This window comes from Pecten maximus, chromosome 14, assembly GCF_902652985.1.
Source record: "Pecten maximus chromosome 14, xPecMax1.1, whole genome shotgun sequence".
Taxonomy (NCBI): Eukaryota; Metazoa; Mollusca; class Bivalvia; order Pectinida; family Pectinidae; genus Pecten; species Pecten maximus.
In genome coordinates this window covers 7,920,910-7,941,866 of record NC_047028.1, presented here as the reverse complement: position 1 = coordinate 7,941,866, position 20,957 = coordinate 7,920,910, and the positions used below count along the sequence as shown (strand labels likewise).

The 20,957-nt window shown below is 35.4% G+C and overlaps 1 protein-coding gene across 1 annotated transcript; it reads left to right on the top strand.

Moving 5' to 3' along the window:
• The first annotated feature begins 50 nt into the window (after positions 1-50).
• LOC117342108 (cell division cycle protein 16 homolog) lies at positions 51-20,402 on the top strand. The gene is made up of 16 exons (XM_033904108.1): positions 51-165; positions 3,219-3,273; positions 3,514-3,611; positions 4,188-4,226; positions 4,539-4,655; positions 4,872-5,034; positions 5,468-5,562; positions 6,130-6,263; positions 7,093-7,172; positions 8,147-8,196; positions 10,091-10,164; positions 12,372-12,650; positions 13,396-13,521; positions 14,465-14,600; positions 15,292-15,382; positions 17,648-20,402. The coding sequence occupies exons 1-16, from the start codon at positions 61-63 to the stop codon at positions 17,800-17,802; spliced, it is 1,797 nt and encodes a 598-aa protein (XP_033759999.1). The 5' UTR covers positions 51-60; the 3' UTR covers positions 17,803-20,402.
• Positions 20,403-20,957: the final 555 nt, after the last annotated feature.

Below are 20,957 nucleotides of genomic sequence, written 5' to 3'. Positions count from 1 at the left end.
AAGTTTATAAACGAATAGTTGATTGGTTGATGTAAACCGGAAGTAGATCAAATAGAAAACATGGCGGGTGAAGGGGGAAATTCAGAAGCTGCCGAGAAGCAAAACCCGATCTGCAGCTTGGACCTTACAAAATTGAGAGAGAGAGTTCGAAATTATATAGACACAGTAAGTATTATGATACTATTGATCGGTTGAAAATCTTGAATTATGTTGATAATCACTAGAAACGTTGTATTTTACCGTTCATTTAGAAGCCGTCCAAGTTACTGGCAAGTAGATAACTTGGTATCGTGAGATTATTTTGTCAGTTTTTGTAGACTCTACAGGATATAAATTAACGATTGCACCAGGAAATCTAGTGTAACAAATATGACCAGAACAGCAACTTTCGTAAAATGTTCATTTTATTTCAAATGCCTATCCAGATCCATCTACAACAGGAACTTAGAAGTCAGAAGAGGTGTGTGGGCTAAACACTAGGGCATGATATTTAATGCCTGATGTCCATCTCCAGGAGTAAGACACCACACCAATTTCGCTATACTCTAGACGACCATGCCCTTGATCAAGTACATGATAACCCTTACCTAGGCGTAACACTCCGTGATATAATATAACTTCAAATGGACTTCGATTTCTCATAAATAAGATTTCAAACCGTACAAATTCTACTATTGGATTCATACCCCATAATCTAAAATACTGTTCCAAATCCCTTAAAGAAACAACCTTTAACATGCTAGTATGCTTCAGTTGTATGGAATCCATATCAGAAAAAGGACATATTATGCCTTTACTGTTCAATAGTTTCATTCACTATTCAGTACAAATTATAATAACTCAGCTGCATTCACTTGTTATCTTATTGAATACTATTAATCAATTAATTTGTGTTGTTTTTTGTTGATGAATGCAATACGTTTAGTAAAAATGTCGCAGAGTGCAATCTCCAGTCTGAGGAAAGTCCTCAAACTGGAGATCTCCTGTTTGTCAACATTTGATCCTTGACAGGTATGCATAATTGATCATCTGGAAGGGTACTCCTATACGTATATGAGGTCTTATTCAACCTGATTACATTGGTGGATATTCGACCTCATATTGGATCAGCGTTTGTTTCGTCTTTTTCAACTGCCAATTTGGATTTTAAAACCAGAAATAACCTGGGGAGGTCACAATCAAAACAAGTATGTTCAAGTGGGGCCTACGCTTTAACGACAAGAAAGGATAATAATCACTGGTTTTTGGATACAGATATGGATACAAATTTTGTAACTTTGTATTTATCATACCTCAATAGAATAAGGTAGGTCACATCATAAGAAATGTGAGAATGATAACTTTTCAACAGTTTTAATTAGGTGTGTCACGGCAACAGGTCCTACGTACAGTGGTAAATTTTAGAGGTTGCGTGACAGCCAGTCAAAAGTTTCCTGTCGTGTTAACCTCTAATATTATTGGAGTACTCGAAGGGATACAACGCTGTGTGTGCATAGGGATTACAGCAGGTATGGTAGCGTATAAAAAATGATGAAAGATTTGAAATGGATACAACTTGCCTAATGCAGACAAGAACACCAAATTTTATTTTTCAAAGTTACCCATGGCTTAGTTGCATTACCCGCTGACTCGCTGTCCAGTATAACATCAGGCCTTCTAGAAGACAGCACTGCCAGACCATCAAAGTAGTCCGTTGCAACACTGATATATATATAAAGATTTTATTCGAACCATCCAATGTAAAAGACTGGAATGTGTTACCACAAAATGTAATTATAAGCAAGCCTAGCTATAGGACAACAGGAAAAAATTAAGAATGCCCTCGCCGCTAAAAGTTACTAAAGAACAGATGCATAGGTGTCAACCATCAAAGATTATGCAGGAAATCATTATAATTTCCCCTAAATCCTGATTTGGTACATTTCCTGAATCAGGGTTAAATCTATCCCAGATTTAAGCAGTCATCCCTCATAAAACCCTGAAAATCTCGGACACTTTGACCCTGGCCTGATAATGTAAACAAAACATCCCCACCACCTGTTATCATTACTATAGCTGCCCTGGCAAATTTTGAATAATAATATAATTTTGATTTCAAAATGTAATTATCAATAGCCTGAAGTAAGTAACACCTTTACAAGGTCACATATATGGAATGTCCTCTAAATGCAACAAAAAACATCATGCACTTTCTCCCTATAATTTTGGATGATGAATGAGGGAGATCTCCCTCTTTGGGGGTTTCAGAGGTTGACTCACCAAGCCTCTGCCTGGATAAATTTTACTCAGAATTTAGTCAATGTCCTGTATAAATACAGATACAGAACCTCCAATTGAGGTATACACTGTAGCTTTGTTACTAAAATAGTTAAAATCACCTCAAACTTATACATACTTATACTTATGTATAACTATATTTTTAAAAAATGTTCATCTAAGTCAAATCTTTTTCGTGATGTGGTAATGTTTGGTAGTGTATATATACATCAAGTTTCTAAGTCATTGCATTCAGTAAACACCTTTTAGTTATTACTATTATTTAGTTTGTCATAAATTAATGCAACTTTAAAAAGTATATTGCAATTTTTTTTTATTTAAGAGACTTGGCTGTTTTAAGTAACAAATCCAAATATGTGGAAACATCCCAGAATTTCTCCTTCAGAACATCATTTTTCAAACTGCTCCACCAGTCTGTCCAGATTTCTTACTTACATACAGAGTTGAAAGGTGCACTTAAAAAAAAAGTCTTAAATAGACTATGGCTAATACCAATAGAGAACAGAGTGAAAGAATATTGCCTTATTCTGCTGTACCAGATACTATAAACAGTCACAACAACTTGTCAGAAACATCCAAAAATCTATATGTTATCCAAACAAACAGTTTCTTTCAAAAATAGTGACTTCAATAGAAAGACTGGGATGGTGTAAAAAGGATCTAGGCCTAAGTAGAGGATTTTAAAACAGAGGTTTTTGGGCCTAAATTGCCCATTACTGTGGATATTTATCTTCAGGGTTGAACACATACCATACAGAATACCAGTACATGCCAAAATGTCAAGTAACAGAGCTAGGAAAAATTTGTTTCCTGTCAATGCTGTAAAAGCTTGATTAATTTAACTACTTAAAATTGTTATGAAAAAAAGTTTTACATTAGTAAGAAATCTTTAAAGAAGTATAGGCAGTAGTCACGATATATATGTAACATTTCTTTTTCAGCACCACTATGACTCTGCACTGTTCTGGGCTGACAAGATTGTCTCTCTTTCAAATGGTAATGTATTAAGTAAATTAGAATATTTTTAGTCAAATTTAAATCTCATAAAGCATTTACCCGGTAGATTATTTTCTGAGCATGACAATCACAGGACATCCATCAGCTACAGGTTTAAATTGTCAGACTGTTCACCCCCATGTTTATATTATAAACATGTGGCTTAAATTGTAAACCATTTAACTTTCAGCTATATTATGTAAAAGAAAACATCAAATGATATAATTTTCTATCTGACAGGAGATGTGGATGATGTCTACTGGTATGCTCAGACTCTGTACCTCACTGGGCAGTACCACCGAGCTTCCAAGCTGCTGCGGACCGCCAAACTGGACAAGGTCAGTCATAGATGAGTCACTAATACATGTGTTGCCACACACACAAAATAGACTGCTTCTAATGTAAAAATAGAGTAATTCATGGACTGATATCACATGTTGTTCTGAATTATTAGATGAATTTTCATCACATGAATATGTTTTATGATGTTCACTTCATTGTGAGGTACAATACTGTAATACCATTATAGAATCTCTGGCAATACATGTATAAAAGGACATGTGTATAACAAAAAAATTACAATGAGATAAAGATATAGATTAGCATTCCATTTCAGCATAAAAGATCTCATTAGTGACAAGTGTAGCCATAGGGTCCAAATGTGTACAAGTCCAGCAGGAAATCTAATAATCTTATTGACCTTAGAAATGTGAAAATCTAGAATGTGCAGTGTCTGTCGACGTAAGTTGAACAATTTAAAAAATAGAATTGATTTCATGCCTAATTAATTTACATTAATATTTATTTTAGTAAACGAATAATATGATTTTGTTATTTAGGTAAATTGAAGCAATAATTCATTGAAATTATAGATGGAGCAATATTATACTGGTTTATTTATATTTTTTTTCCAGACAAATTCAGCTTGTAGATATCTAGCAGCTCTTTGCCATGTAAGTGTATACAACAAAATCAAAAAGTGTCCTTAGATTCTCTACCTTATTTCAAAGATATACTTAAACAATCAGTTTGGGTGTAAACTTAAGGACAACATATCATTTAGTAGACTTAATAGAGAAATAAAGGCAAAATGTGAAAGACACAAAATGTTAGAAATTGAAACAAATATACATGTATTCACAAATATTATGTATCTGAAAAAATACCTAACAAACAAATATCTATAAATTGTATAAAATTCTTACAAAAAAGATATTGCTCACGACATTGGTACTAGTCCTTTTAAACAACTGTCTTATTTTCAGTATGAATGTAAAGAATGGCAGGAATCGTTGAATATTTTAGACATGGTTGACAACAACAAACTGCGATCTTTTGCACCCTGTCTGAGCGAGTCTCACATTGACACTAACAGCAAAGAGGTAGGTCTTTTATTGTGTATAAGCAATTGTTATATTTTGTATAACAGTTTCCCATAATATTTATGTATTAATAACTTTCAGCTTTAATTATAGTTTTCTAGTCCTACATTGTATATTGTTTTGTTTTTGCTACTTGTGAGTCTAGACCTGCATTTACGAGCCTGCCAGACTTATTCACTGAAGACTCGTCTAATTACTGACTCTTCATACCCACAGCCAATAGAACATTCTATAAACCTACTCCGTGGCAAAATCTATGAAGCCATGGACAACAGAAATTTGGCAGTGGAATGTTTTCGAGAGGCCCTGCGCCAGGATGTGTACTGCTTTGAGGCATTTGACCTTCTCGTCAACCACCACATGTTGTCAGCACAAGAAGGTAGGGACATTGATCGCTTTGTCATTATTGTCATTAGGTTTGGTATATAGGTCAATCATAAGGTGTACAACTAAATAAAATGTGGAATCCCGGGGTAGGATGGAGGTCTTCCTGAAGGAAGACCAAATGCATGATGTACATTAATGAGTAGTTACCTTTAAAGAGCTATCACAATGCAATATATATTCGGGGGGGGGGGGGGATATTCTATGCATAGTGGTTGCTGGAGTCCTCCTGTTGAGTACCTTTTTTATTGGAATAGCCCTAAATAAAACTAGGAATCCTTATTAAAGTAGGATGGACGATTTGGTGGAACAGTTCTCTCAGCATCACTGATGTAAAGGATGTGATTAGAACATAGACCAATGTATTTAAGTATGAAGAGTTAATGTTGATGCTTTAATCTATTTCTCACACTTATTATCAATTTCAGAAAGAGAATTGATTGATTCATTACCATTTGCATTACAATGTCCAGAAGAGGAAGTGGAACTTGTCAGATTTTTGTATGAAAATAAAGTCAAAAAGGTATTGTCATGATTTGTACATACAGTGTAATGATAAAAATACTAGTCTCTCACATCTTGTCCTAGTATACTGAATTGATATACATATATGTATTACCTAGTGAGATGACACAACATTCAGGATGCTACCTAGTCATTTACATTGTACCTGTCATTCTTCTTATTGGGGGGGGGGGGGGTATAAACCCATAATATACAAAGAACTGAAATCTTCCAAAAATAAAATAAATTTTTAAAAAAATAAGAAAAGTATGATTATATTTGTAACTAATTCAATGATGAATAAAACTCCCAGTCTAAAGATTGTGATAATTTTTCTTTTTACTGCATGTATCAAGAAATATGGCATATAGAGTTATCTCCCTTTAAATATAATTAGTCTTCAAATGTGACGCACAGGTTTTTTTTCGTTTTTTTTCTTCTTGTAATTTTCCCAGTTTTCAGCAAGTATGAATTGAAATAAAAAAAAGGGGGAACATTTTTGACCTGCTTTAAAATTTAGAAAAAGAGTACAATTTCCATTGTTTTTGTATCGTGTATAAATGGTCTTAATGTTCCTTTGTTTCAGTATAACAAACCCCAGAATCAATCTGTTCCCAGCTCTTTGTGTGCCCTCAAGGAAAATTTAGATGTGGTTGTCAACCTCGCTGAACGACATTATTACAATTGTGAATTTAGAGATTGCTATAAAATTACATCAATGTAAGTATTTTTGCTATGAAACCTAAACCTGGTTATGTATAGCCATCAGGTTTTGTCTGTAACTGGGCTGTAGACCAGGCATACACTTTTTAAACTTTTTTTATCAAGTTCACTTGAGAGATGTATCAGAAACAAGAATGATCCTCAGACAGTCATGATAAATTGTTGTGATTCATATTGTCTATTTTCTGTCTGGCATCAACTTTTCATCAAACAAAATGCCTAGGACATCTATAATGGGCCAGAAGCATTCATGCTGGGATAAGTGCAATGAAGTTTATTCAAATCAATGACCCTGACCTACTTTTAAGGTCACATGAGTCAGATGTGGTAAAATCTCAATGATTTGTTCATCAATACCAAAGTTTGAGGATTATCAATCTTCCTGTAACAATTACTGCAAAGGTATGAACTTGAATTCTACATCCATGACCAAAGTCATCTTTTGGTTTCACATGAAGTAAATCTTCATTTTATGAACTGCAGAACAGGTGAGCAGTACAGGCCTTGTGCTGAAATCTTTAATAATGATCATGTTTTTAATTTATCCGTTATGTAGCACTGACCGTAAAGTCAACATCAGTTCTGTGCTAGCACATGGAGATTTAACATAATATACAGCAGCTTCCCAAAACACACACAACTCAATTCATTCATACATCTTGCACACAGGAGAGACTGTCCTCTAAATGACCATACAGTTACTGTAGCTGTTGTTAGAACATAAGAAATGGCCAATGCTTTTGTGAAGAAATATTGCAGATCCTATATGTTTAAGCAATACAAAACTAAGCGATGGTGTAATTTTCTGACATATTTTTTTTTGCAGGGTGCTTTCTAAGGATCCTTACAACAGTCAGTGTCTTCCTCTACATATAGCAGTCCTAGTGGAATTAAAAAACCTAAAAGGTATCTATCATTATTATACCTGATTCCACTACATACCAGTACATGTAGGTGATACGTATACCTTGCTTCTGACAGTCATGAAAATAAAATAAAAGCTCTAAGGATATTGAACAGTGGGTTACGGACATATAAGGAATGGAATATTGGAGAGAAAATCTTTAGAAATCTGGAAAGATTATGTTGTCAAGGCACAGACTGCCAAACAATCAAGAGTCATGTTTTAATACATACATGAACATGACATTTTATTACAGGATAAATATTAAGGTTTGATTCTGGGTGTTATAAAGTATGCATACAAATGTATTATCATTAGTTATGGTCATCATTTGTGAACGGCAGAACAAAATTCAGCATCACTGGTCCTTCCGGCAAGTTTGAGTTCAAAATTACTGGCCAAAAGATGAAAGTGGTCTAATTTAACAGAATTTGTAGTGTCGTGAATTACTCTAAGGAAAAGGTAAAAATTATCAGAAATTTTGCACTGGGCAAGTAGTCACCATTATTTACTTGCCCACAGACCAAATCTACTGGCCCTGGGCCGCTAGACCTGAGTTTTTTCTCGTTCAGGTGAAGCAGCTGCAGGTGTGTATCTTTCAGTCACTGGAGAAAAACTGATCACTTGTTGCTTATATGTGTTGTCAAAGTCACTCAAATCAGATGACAAAGTAAATATACCAAAGCAGACTAAAGAGTTTGATCCATGTAATTTCAAACCGTTTCTTTCCAAAAACCATACGCATAGAGTCTTGATATTGGGCCAGAGACATGTTGAAATGAACTATGTTAAAAGTTTAAAGATGGATGACATTGGCCCAGCCACTTTCCAAACACACAGGCTCAAATGTGTTAAATGACCTTGAATAACCAAGATGTCTTAAGTGACAACATTTGGCCAGTAACAGACTAGCAATACAGACCAATTGTGCCTCTTGTTTTTAAGTGTTAACACTTCATTCATTTTGTAATTTCAGAATTATTTTACTTGGCCCACAAGCTAGTGGATCTGTACCCAAATAAACCGGTGAGTAAATATCCCAGTTTAATAGGCTAGTACATACCTAACATCTGTATCAGGGAATGACCCTGGGTGTTAATAGGACGTTAAACAAAACAAAACAAAAGTATCAGGGAAGTACACAAATGGTCATACTGAAACAAGCCAGTAAGTAAAAAATGTCTCTTAGACAAAATATCAGTATATCGCACAAAAGAAAAAAAAGTATTCAAAAGCAAATGATCTGGCATTGAGTTTATATTGTTTCAGCAATTATTTACCGTAACTTTTGTATCTTCGAGTCCCATGAGCCTCTTGTTTACTGTAGCTTTCGTATCTTCGAGTGCTTTCTTTTCATTCATTTCTACACACTTTGGCTTATTTATTAGAAATTGCATGCTTTGTACAAAGTCATACACTTTTTCCAACTTCTGGCAAAGTAACCTTCAAAGAATCCAAGATGATGTTGTGCACATTTGTCCACATTTATCACTGATACAGTCAACATGTTAGTATATATGTAGAAAACCATTCAGTTTTTATTCCTGTATCTGTTCTTGATATTTTTTATGCTCATACATGTTTACAATAGGTCTAGGAGCTACAGTCTAAGTAACTAAAATTACAATGATATTTTTTTTTCATTTTGACACCTATTTACATGTACAATATGTTACTTACAATGCTTTAAAATTGATTGGAAATAATTTTCTGAAACTCAAGTGAAAGCATTCTGCTATGGCTCCCACCAATGAACAGTCGTTGATCGGTTGTTTAAGGTGTCATGGTATACTTCTCAGTCATTGATTGGTTGTTTTAGGTGTCATAGGGTACTTCTCAGTCATTGATTGGTTGTTTTAGGTGTCATGGTTTACTTCACAGTCTTTGATTGGTTATTTTAGGTGTCATGGTTTACTTCACAGTCTTTGATTGGTTGATTTTGGTGTCATAGTTTACTTTACAGTCGTTAATTGGTTGTTTTAGGTGTCATGGTTTACTTCAGTCTTTGATTGGTTGATTTTGGTGTCATGGTTAACTTCATAGTCGTTGATTGGTTGTTTTAGGTGTCATGGTTTACTTCACAGTCGTTGATTGGTTGTTTTTGGTGTTATGGTATACTTAACAGTCTTTGATTGGTTGATTTTGATGTCATATACATGTAGTTTACTTCACAGTCGTTGATTGGTTGATTTAGGGGTCATGGTTTACTTCAGTCATTGATTGGTTGATTTAGATGTCATGGTTTACTTCACAGTCTTTGATTGGTTGATTTAGGTGTTATGGTATACTTCACAGTCTTTGATTGGTTGATTTAGGTGTCATGGTATACTTCAGTCTTTGATTGGTTGATTTTGGGGTCATGGTTTACTTCACAGTCATTGATTGGTTGTTTTAGGTGTCATGGTTTACTTCAGACTCGTTAATTAGTTGGTTTAGGTGTCATGGTTTACTTCACAGTCATTGATTGGTTGTTTTAGGTGTCATGGTTTACTTCACAGTCATTGATTGGTTGTTTTAGGTGTCATGGTTTACTTCAGACTCGTTAATTAGTTGTTTTAGATATCATGGTTTACTTCACAGTCATTGATTGGTTGTTTTAGGTGTCATGTAATACTTCAGTCATTGATTGGTTGTTTTAGATGTCATGGTTTACTTCACAGTCATTGATTGGTTGTTTTAGGTGTCATGTAATACTTCTATCATTGATTGGTTGTTTTAGATGTCATGGTTTACTTCACAGTCATTGATTGGTTATTTTAGGTGTCATGGTTTACTTCACAGTCATTGATTGGTTGTTTTAGGTGTCATGGTTTACTTCACAGTCATTGATTGGTTGTTTTAGATGTCATGGTTTACTTCAGTCTTTGATTGGTTGTTTTAGGTGTCATGTAATATTTCAGTCATTGATTGGTTGTTTTAGGTGTCATGGTTTGCTGTGGGATGTTACTACCTCCTCATACCAGACAACATTGAACCAGGTCGTCGGTATCTCAGGTAAGTCACAATGACAGGAGGGGAAACTGTCCAGCCTGGTAGTTAGGTACCTTATACAATACAAGACAGCATAGAACAGGTTGTCGTTATCTCAGGTACAGGTAAGTCACAATGACAGGAGGGGAAACTGTACAGCCTGGTAGTTAGGTGTCTTATACCAGACAACATAGAACAGGTTGTCGTTATCTCAGGTACAGGTAAGTCACAATGACAGGAGGGGAAACAGCAAACCCCCAAGGAATTACCCCTAGGTTACCTACTAAAACCACAAAATTAAAACTTCATATGGAAATAACCTAAATGTATAAGTTACCTTCTGAAATCACAACAGGAACCCTATGTGGAAATAACCTTGGTGCATAAATTACCTACTGAAATCACAAAAGGAACCCCACACAGAAATAACCTAGGTGTATAAATTACTTACTGAAATCGCAAAAGGAACCCTACACAGAAATAACCTAGATGTATAAATTACTGAAACTGTGAAATGAAACCCCTGCAAAAATATTCTTCATGTGTAGTTTTTGGTAAATGTTTGAATTTCTGGTTAGAAATACTAATACTAATTTCTAATAATGCTACTATAGTATACATGTTCTGTGCTGAATATTAATCTCCCAGAATATACCTGAATGATTATGTTGCTATGCCACAACTGTGAATTTTACCTAAACCTGTTAAAACCTATATTTGTCCTCACTCTGCATTAAATTGATAATTGGGAATAACCTAACTGTAAATAGCTTGCATACTGTGAATCACTTATATTTCGCGTGGGATTTATTTTCACGTTAATTCGCAAGGAGAGTCAAACGCAAATTAAAATCCCTCGCGAATATTTGTATAAGAATGACAAAAATACTAAGTTGCGTCCACTTTGAATCTACCATAATCTTTAGTTGGTGAGCAAACATCGCCATTAAAGTAATGATAGAGTGATAGATTATATACTTATATCAGAGAGTGTTTTTATATCACAAAACACCAAAATTTCACACACACAAAAGACCCACTGAACACTAATATTGTGGTTGAACTAGGACTTAATTAACTTCTAGACAACGTTTTACATGTAGTTAATTTAAGAACAATAGGTATGGTCCCGAGGATCCCGGATGGTCACCCGGAATATGTCGTACTTTATCACCCACGCTGTTGTAAGTTATTTAAGGTTTCATGTATATATAGCACTTCACATCGCTTGATTCTCGAAAAGATATTTAACATAACAAAGTTGAAATCAAACAAATTATTTATTTAATTCAAACATTCAGAGCAAATAAGCGCCTGGAGTAGCAATCATTCGCAATATAGACTGTCCCGAGAACTGTTCATCGGTATCACTGTATACACACGTACGTTAATTACAATGTACGTTAACTCACAACCTATTGTAGTCCCGTCATCTTCCAGGCATTTTTAATGAGCCGTGGGTTTTGTTCAATGCCTGACACCGCCTTTGTAAGCCATTTAGCATGTATACAGGTATGGTAAATTCAATTCAGTATGTCCAGACACCGATATCACATGATTGAATCACATGACTTTTCTTGTACCGTCACATGACTCTCATAAACAAAATGGCTACCAACATGGAAATATCGCCGACCTGTTAACGTCATTCGCAAATTTAAAGTCATTTTGAGATCAGAATTCGCGAAATTATGTATTCGCGAATAAGTCAAATTAGGTGAGTTCGCGAAATTAAGTACTCGCGAAATATAAGTGATTTACAGTATATGGCTCACACCTGGAATTTGTTATCAGATTTTAACAGTTGATGTTTGTTACCAATTTTTTTTTTTAAATCCTCTTTGGTCTTTCTTAGATTTCATATATAGGTTCTCTGTGTTATGTTTTATATAGCAGGAAGAGAGGAAAGAAGGGAATAATAGAGATCAGTAGAATCATTAAAGGTCATTCAGTGGTGGGTGCCAAAATTGCTCTGTAATCTCTTGGTTCCATTTTGCAAAAATGGAAAAAAAAAACACATGAGACATCCTGGAAACAAATATGTAATTCTCTAAGATTACCTACTCAGATAGATGTAGGTACATTGTAGGTTTATCTGTTTATCTAATGTTTAACAAGCAACTTAGCAAGATATCATTTAGTTTGTTATTATATGTACATTGTATAACCTTATTAAGAATCAAGGTTATATTAAAAATCTTGTCTCACTTGTATTGTTTCCATTGTTACAGTAAAGCGACGTCTATGGACAGAGTGTATGGCCCTGCCTGGCTCGCATTTGGTCATTCATTTGCAACGGAGAATGAACATGATCAAGCCATGGCGGCATACTTTACAGCATCACAGTTGATGAAGGGCTGCCACCTACCGATCCTGTACGTCGGACTGGAGTATGGACTAACCAACAACAGTAAACTGGCGGAGCGTTTCTTCAGTCAGGCCCTATGTATAGCACCAGAAGACCCATTTGTTTTACACGAGATGGGGGTGATAGCCTTTCAAAATCTGGAGTAAGTTTGTTCTGTTACATACAAATGTACAAGCGTACATGAATTACACGTCTAGTCAGAGTTATGTCCCTATAAGTTGCCATTACACATTGAGTTCTAATATATGATTCCTGTAGTTTTTTCTCAGATTAATAATCAAGCACAAAAACATTTGATATTTATTATTATACCTCATGTATATAATAGTGCCTGTGATTAGCAGTAATGCATCAAGTGGTCGGGAAATAAATCCTGGAGAGCATGCCCCCATGGTTGATTCTCCGAGAGTTGTCGTTCTTGTCAGTTTCGTTTTGTAAAAAAAAATGGTTAAAAAAAATGAAATGAAATCTAATGAACTTGGAAAAAAAATTGATTTAAACAGTTTATTCAATTTGTTGATTGCACTTGACTTATACATTTTGTTTTCGTCAGTAGTCATAAAAAGACTACTTCGGATATACAAACCTTCATATCACCCTACCAAGAGGGCCATCAATATATAACATCATACATGCTTATTTATCAAAATTAGGAGATTATCTAGAATACAACATGTGAGCAAGGAATAAAGCAAACACACATTCTGTTACCATGTATTTGAGCATTTGAATAAATGAATTTATAATGCTATTGATGGTTATAATTTTTAAAGGTATGAAATAGAATGGTAGTAACTGTTTCATTGTTGTAGGACCAAAGGTCAATTAGATTTGAGTTAATCAAAGGTGAGCCTGTGATAACAATCTGTTTTGTTACTGTACTACAGCTGGCTTAAGGCCCATCGCTACTTTAAAGAGGCCTTGTCTAAAGTGGAGTGTGTGAGCCATCAGGTGATGGTGGAGAAATGGGAGCCTCTCCTCAACAACCTCGGACACACATGTCGCAAACTCAAGTAAGGCCTTACTCAAACCATAAATATAACCACAACCCGGGTTCAATTCTGTTCCGAGGATTGTGTTGTTTCAATTCATATTCATTTCTAAACTTCTGCATTGTCATTTCATTGTCTCAATTCATTAACTGCAAATTTTAAGGTGGCTTTCACACACATATTGAAATATCAGAAATCTATCATTTCACACATAAATCAAGTTGTTACCTCCAGAAATGCAAAGAAAATATTTCTACTTTCACTGACTTTATTGGACAGTCTAGTGCCTGGCTTGACCAGGAAAATACTTGCCTTTAATTAGCCCTCTAATCAAGTTATATTCAAGAGAGGGAGGATGTGCGCTTCCATCCGGGCCAACAAGCGTGATTAATATAAGTTGATATAACTTGTTTGGCAATTGTTGTAAAATAAATAAAGTTTACATACATAGGAAGATCGATATCAAAAGAGAGGTGACATCAACACAGTTTCTTCTTTGAAAGGTATTATGATGTCTATTCTATAATTGTTGTTGTTTTGTGTCAAATGTGTTTGTTTGGTCATGTTGTTTACATCAACACCTTTGCTTTGCATTATGGGATTTGGAGCCTTTTCAGATAGCCTCATTTATATTGTATGTTATCTTGAGAGCTGAAGATTTAGATAGGACAGGGAATTCTATTACCATTGAAACCAGGAGAGGGTGGGGGGGGGGGACTATAATTTTGTTTTCCTTTCTGTCCGTCTTGTACGTACGTTAAGCCACTTGCAGTGACTTATAGACCCTTGAAGACATTTTCTTTTTCTTCTTCATTTCACTTGATTTGAGAAAATGCCAAAAGATTTCCAAACAATCAAGATTAGAAATATTAGTTCTTTTTAGAGGAATTTTTTACCCTGTATTTATTTCTAGAGAATCAAAAAAAAATTGAGTGGAGAATTAATGACAATGTTATGTGTACAGGAGGTATGAGGAAGCTTTGGATTACCACCGACAAGCACAGGTCCTCTCCCCTCAGAATCCTTCTACATACTCGGCCATTGGGTACTGTTATGTGTTGATGGGAAACAACATTATGGCAGTGGACTACTTTGACAAGGTAACTATACACTGTCTCACTACCTTGCCATTTTGAATATTGACATTATGTCTGTGTCCTATTACATTTTTATCACAATTGGCCCGAAGGGCTGGTGAGCTTATGCAATGATGCGGTGTACGGCGTCCGTCTTTCTGGTCATCAATATTTGGTTCAAATCACTACTTGTCTAAAAGTTCTATATGGATTTGAACCAAATTTGGTCAGAAAGATCCTTGGGGGTAGGGGAACATAGTTTGGATAAATGGTTACTCTGACTCTGACACTCTGGCCCTTCTTGGGCCAGAGGGGCGGGTCCCAATAAGGGGAAATTGAGGTAAATCCTTTAAATCCTTACTAGTCCTGAATGGATTTTGATGAAGTTTGGTCTGAAGGGTTATTGGGCAAAGGATATCTATTGTTGTATGAATGGAGGATGTGGGTCACTTGGAGCCGGAGAGAGGGGCCTAATAAGGGAAATGTTGCAAAAACCAAAAAACTAATAAAAAAAAAATCCTTTTTGAAGAATGACTGGATGAGGTCCATATTTGGACAATAGTTGGAAGATGTAGCAAAAAAAGGTAGAAAATAATTGTAATGTAACTTAAAATAACTGAAATATCCAGGTGAGCGATGTAGGCCTTCTGGGCCTATTGTTTTGCCCCTAAAATATGTAAGAACTAGATAAGTGATTATCAAATTTTCACTGCAGGCTTTAGGGATCCGACGTGATGACACTTTCTCCACCACCATGCTAAACAATGTTATGGAAGCGCTGATGCTTGAGATGTCTCCTTGTGATGGTAAATATGCTATTAACTTAAGGCTACATGTTACCTTGTACATTATATATGTATAAGGAAAACATCAATAACTGGAACATTTACTTATACAGACTTACATCAATCATTTGGGACATCAAATCATACACTTACATCAATAACTGGGACATTTAATCATACACTTACATCAATCATTATGACATTTAATCATTCAGACTTACATCAGTCATTGGGACTGTAACGGGATGAGCATATTGTCCAATCTGGTGCAGAGATAGAAACACAACACACTGTACATTATTACAACATTTAATTACACTATACGCTATGAACAATTGCACATCCACACTCACTTTCACACATTTAATAAGAACATATCTCACAAATAAATGGTTCACTCTAGGAATGAGCAGATTTCCATCACTGTCTATGAGGTCACCTAAATAGTCTACACTGGTGGGCAGATTTCCACCATGGAGTGTCAACAAGAAACCCAGTTCTCTCCACAAGACGGGCACCATCAAGCCTCATCACGAACAGTTCTATATTGCCAGCAAAGAATACCACTCATGGCTGTCCATCAAGGTTCTGGCTGTGTTCCTCATGAGTCGCAACCACAGTACCCAGGCCACCTCGCTCCACCCACATCAGTCTGGCATATGTCCCTGTCAGGACTCTGTTCTGACCATGATCCTTCCAGGATCATCCACACCACATTATGGTCTATCCTCACCAATGGGTTAAACTAAAATATAATACAAATATACTACTAAATAATCATGGCCCAACTAACCTAACCTATTTACAACCGTTATATTGACCGATATAATACATATATGCAATAAAATGACTACACCCTAAATTACTGAATGTATGACACACGACGCCTTAATATTTACTACACTGACATGCACTCACGTTACACGTGTGCATATAACAATGACCACCCCTAATTCAGACTATGTAGACATTAACTAATATGTATATAATGCTACATGATTGGTATATTTCTAAAATAATACCCTATTAATAAATATACAATACGCTAAGCACACCTGTATACACCCGTGCAACATACCGGGTGGGTATCTATAAATAGACAACTATAATACCTTGCTGTTTATCTACACAGCATGTTAACAACAGTTATAAACAATATATACAGTTGGGTTTGTATGTACGGTACTCACCGCAAGCTGTAGTTTGCGTATTTATGTCCAATAAATGAGTAAATAGCCGCGGTGTTGTGCCGCTACACCTGCATGTTGATGTGTTTACACCGCACGTTCTGGAATGTCCTTTGTCATATATCCGGTCACACATCCGGTTCACGTACAAGTCTTTAAGCGCGAAATACAAACAAAGTAAAGTACAATGGTATGTAACAGGGACATTTAATCATACACTTACATCAATCATTGGGACATTATAAAGGTTTACAATTACATCAGTCATTGGAAGCTCCAATGAAGAGAAGAGTTCATATTTTAGTAGTCCCTTCCTCATGCTATCAGAGGAGACTGTGAGTTTGTAATGTATCTGTCTCTGATAATTCTTGGTCAGTCTTTGAGCTGTTTGTGACTTCTTTCGTAGCATAAGCTGTATATTTTCTTATTTTAACCATTTGGTATGGTGGAGTGCCAATACCTCGACAGGTGCCCTGTTAGATGAATTATTTAAGTCTTGTTTATCATATCTATATTTGTTCTTGGTTTATCTCGTACATTATTATACTTCATTTATAAATAATTTATTGGATTAGCAACAATTCTTGTTTCCCCAAAACAAGGTCAATAAGTGTTTATATATATTATCACCAACAATGGACAAATTTTGTTTGTGTATATACATATAATGTACATGTGAGGTCGTGGTGGACCGAGAGGTTACAGTGTCGCGACACTTTATCACTAAGCCTCCACCTCTGGGTTGCGAGTTTGAAACCCACATGGGGCAGTTGCATGGTACTAATCGTAGGTTGGTGGTTTTTCTCTGGGTACTCTGGCTTTCCTCCACCTCCAAAGCCTGGCACGTCCTTCAATGACCCTGGCTGTTAATAGGTTGTTAAACAAAATAAACAAAAGTAAATACATGCATCTAATTATGGCAGATTGTTCTCAGCATTTTATACCACTGTTTGGCCAGATGTAGAGAAATATGTCTACATTATAAACCACACTACCAGTAGTTACAATGTGTATATTGACTGCATTACAGAAATTTAAATGCTTTTATGTAAACGACCAAATCAAATTTATGAAATATTGCTGTACTGATCTATTTTAGATATGCCAGAAGAAGACATGCAAATCTCCAAAAAGATAGCTTTTGAGACACCAGAAAGTAACAAGGGAAGTCTTGCAGATGTACCCTCTGAAGCAGAAGCTGATAGCAGCAGCATCATGGTGATAGAGGAGCTCGATATGGATGAAAGTGATTGATAGACAGATTGAAACATCTTTGTGATCATCAAAAATAATGTGATTATGATAGAGACAATTGCCAACTAAATCATAAAAATCATCTAAATCATTAAAACTTGCTGTGCTAAATGATTTGATATTTACAGGAGTAATATTCATCCTGTGAACTACCTTACAACTACCACCAACATGGGGAAGCCTTGTAAACGTTAATCTTATGATATTACTTGACAATTTAAAACTGTACACAGGGAATCTTCACTGCAGGAAAGTTTACCCCCTGGCCAAAAAAAAATGGTTGTTTTCTTCCTGTTTCATATTTTACATGAGCATAATATATATAAGATGTTAATAGCCTGGAGTAGTGAAACTATTTTTTTAATATGCCCTCCTATTATTGTGTGTCGACAGCAACAAAGACTTTCCCAGTATAAAGTACACTGATTATAGATCCCTGAACAACATCTACATACATGTATGTTAACAATGATATCCTCAATGTATACCAATCAGCCCAGGGACCAGTTGCTCAAATGATAAATAGGCTAATTACAGTTTAATAACAATTTCAAAATCCTGATAAAATAATTTGTGGTAAAACTAACTTGACAAAATTGTATGAAATTACAACACTTGCCAGTCTCTTCCTGCCTGCTTATTTTAAGGAATATACATACACAGATTTTAAAGTAAAGGAGAAATGAGATTCTCCCTAATTAAGTGATTAAGCTAATCACCTTTTCAACAACTTGGCCCAGGTCTCCATACATAGCAATCTCCTGACAGGGTAAATACTCCGAATGCCGACAGCAACAATTATATTTTGTCACATTTATGTCAACACGTTGGTTGTTTCTATGATAGATGTATACATATGAAAACCTTGTAGTCCCAATGGCATATTAGCAATGTAATATTTACTCTGTTTGGCCTTGAAATAGCTGCCCTTCACCATCGCCTGCACCTCCTGCCATCCTTATTAGTATGGTGATGGATTCAGAGCATGGCTCAATGGTAAATACTGTCCACATGTCACAAAAGTAAAGCTTAAAGTAAACCAAACCTGCAGTGAAATACAGAAATGTCCTTGGTCAATAAAAAACCTATGATTGCAAGTTCTATAATTCCAAGCCACCAGGGGCCTAGTGACTGGGATGCAAAAGGGGAAGTTGCTATTACGTTTAAAACAATACTCGACTCCAGATCAAGATGCTCAAAAAACAGAAACCCTTCACAGTTTCAAATGTCCGACACTGCTTTATCAAAAATGTAAATTTCATAACTCTTAATAATGGATAATGTAAGAAAGTTACAGCAAGCACTTGTTTTCAGTGAGAAATTGTTCAGACTTTGATGGATGTATGGTCATCACAACATCAAATTGTTATGGTGTCAAAACAACAGGCTAGTCATCACTATTTCTCCAGAACTACCAAAATGAATGGAATTTTCACACTCTAAAATGTTAAGTTAGGGTCGTGGTTGTGTATGCCACACATTGTACAAGAGGAGCCATTTTTAGCGTGCCCAGGAAGAAATCCATGGGAGTTATTGTTATACCCCAGCTGGTTTAAAGTTTTTATTAAACAGGGTCAATACTGATGAGGATGCAGCTTAGGTAATTGGCCTGTGTGGTCCTTGTGATAAGACCTTTTCATTAGTACATGTACTACATTTGCCGACCTGCTGACCTTCAGTTTGACCTTTGACTTACTAATTCTGGATTACTACCCACTTGGCAAGCTATGTTGTCTTCTGACCAAACCTATTTGTCTGTGACGATGTTGCTAATCAAGACTATGGTGTTGATATTCTGGCCGTGACAGGGTCTTTTTCACTTTAAAGTTTTGTTCAAAAGGTGTATAGTCAGATCACATAGTGGATATCCCAACACAGCCTAAACTGATGGAATACCATCAAGAATTTATAGTCCAGTCACTCTAGAATATAGGGACTTTAAAGTTTTGTGTTTAGCTCAGTTTTGCCAAAAGTACCAATGTTATTAATAATCCAACTAAACCTGGAATAAAGTTACTTTGTAGTATGGACATCTCAATACACCTTGCACATTACATGAATTTTAATAATTTAGTATTTTGGGGTTATTTTATAAAAACCTTAGATTTTGATAATTTTATATAAAATCTTTTTAAAAGCTTCTGAAATAATGAAATTTCGGTCTATTTTGGAGTAAGTGGAACAGGAGAGAAAGGCCAATTCCAAATACAGGTATGGCATTTTCTATCAATTATTCATCAAGTTAATTTCAGAAATGCTACTTATTCGAATCTTCAAAGTCAACACAACAGATAATAACAAGAGGAAATAAGAGAAATCAAAATCAAACTAAGATCAACGATGCTGGTGCCAGGATGTTGAATACCTTCCTTCAGCTGTTGTTGTGTACTAAAGCATCGCTCCAGAATGGGCTTTAGTGTAGAGCTGAAGTAACTGATATATTGTTACTCTGTAGCTGTAGTATACACTTGTTGTGTAGCGTTTGTTTTTAACATCAGACAATGTTAGAAGGATATCGGCTCATATGTGATAACTATATTGTGTAATTTTAAATGTGCTGTATCTCTGTTTAATATACAATTAAATTGGAACAAAAACTACGTGGTGTAATATTGTTTTTAATCCATGTTTCACACGTACAAAGTGCATCTGATAGAGTTATTGGAAACATTGGATCAAATCTTGCATCTTAATCATCAACAATCTGTACATAGCTCATCCATTATAGATATTCCAATATTAGGGAAAGATGTGAGAGAGGAAACCAATTTTGAAATATTTACAACATCGATAGCATGTATGACTGGCTACAAATGTTATGCTTATCTTTCACCTTGACCTTCATTCAAGGTCACAGGTCAAAAGATGAAAAAAATCGAAAAATTCTTTCAAAATTCTTTGTTTGGGTCATACTTTAAAGAATCTGCTCTTATGAAGATGTGTGCGATGTATCAAGGTCATATGCTCAAAAATGACGCAGATATGGCACTTTGAACATACAAAATTGCAGTCCAAAATAAAAAAAAAAAATCACCCAAAACTGCACATAAAAGATTTCTGCTCATTTATCTATGTACATGAAGGCTGGATGTTTGGCACACAGATAGCATGTGTGACTGGCTACAACTGTTATGTTTATCTTTGATCTTGACCTT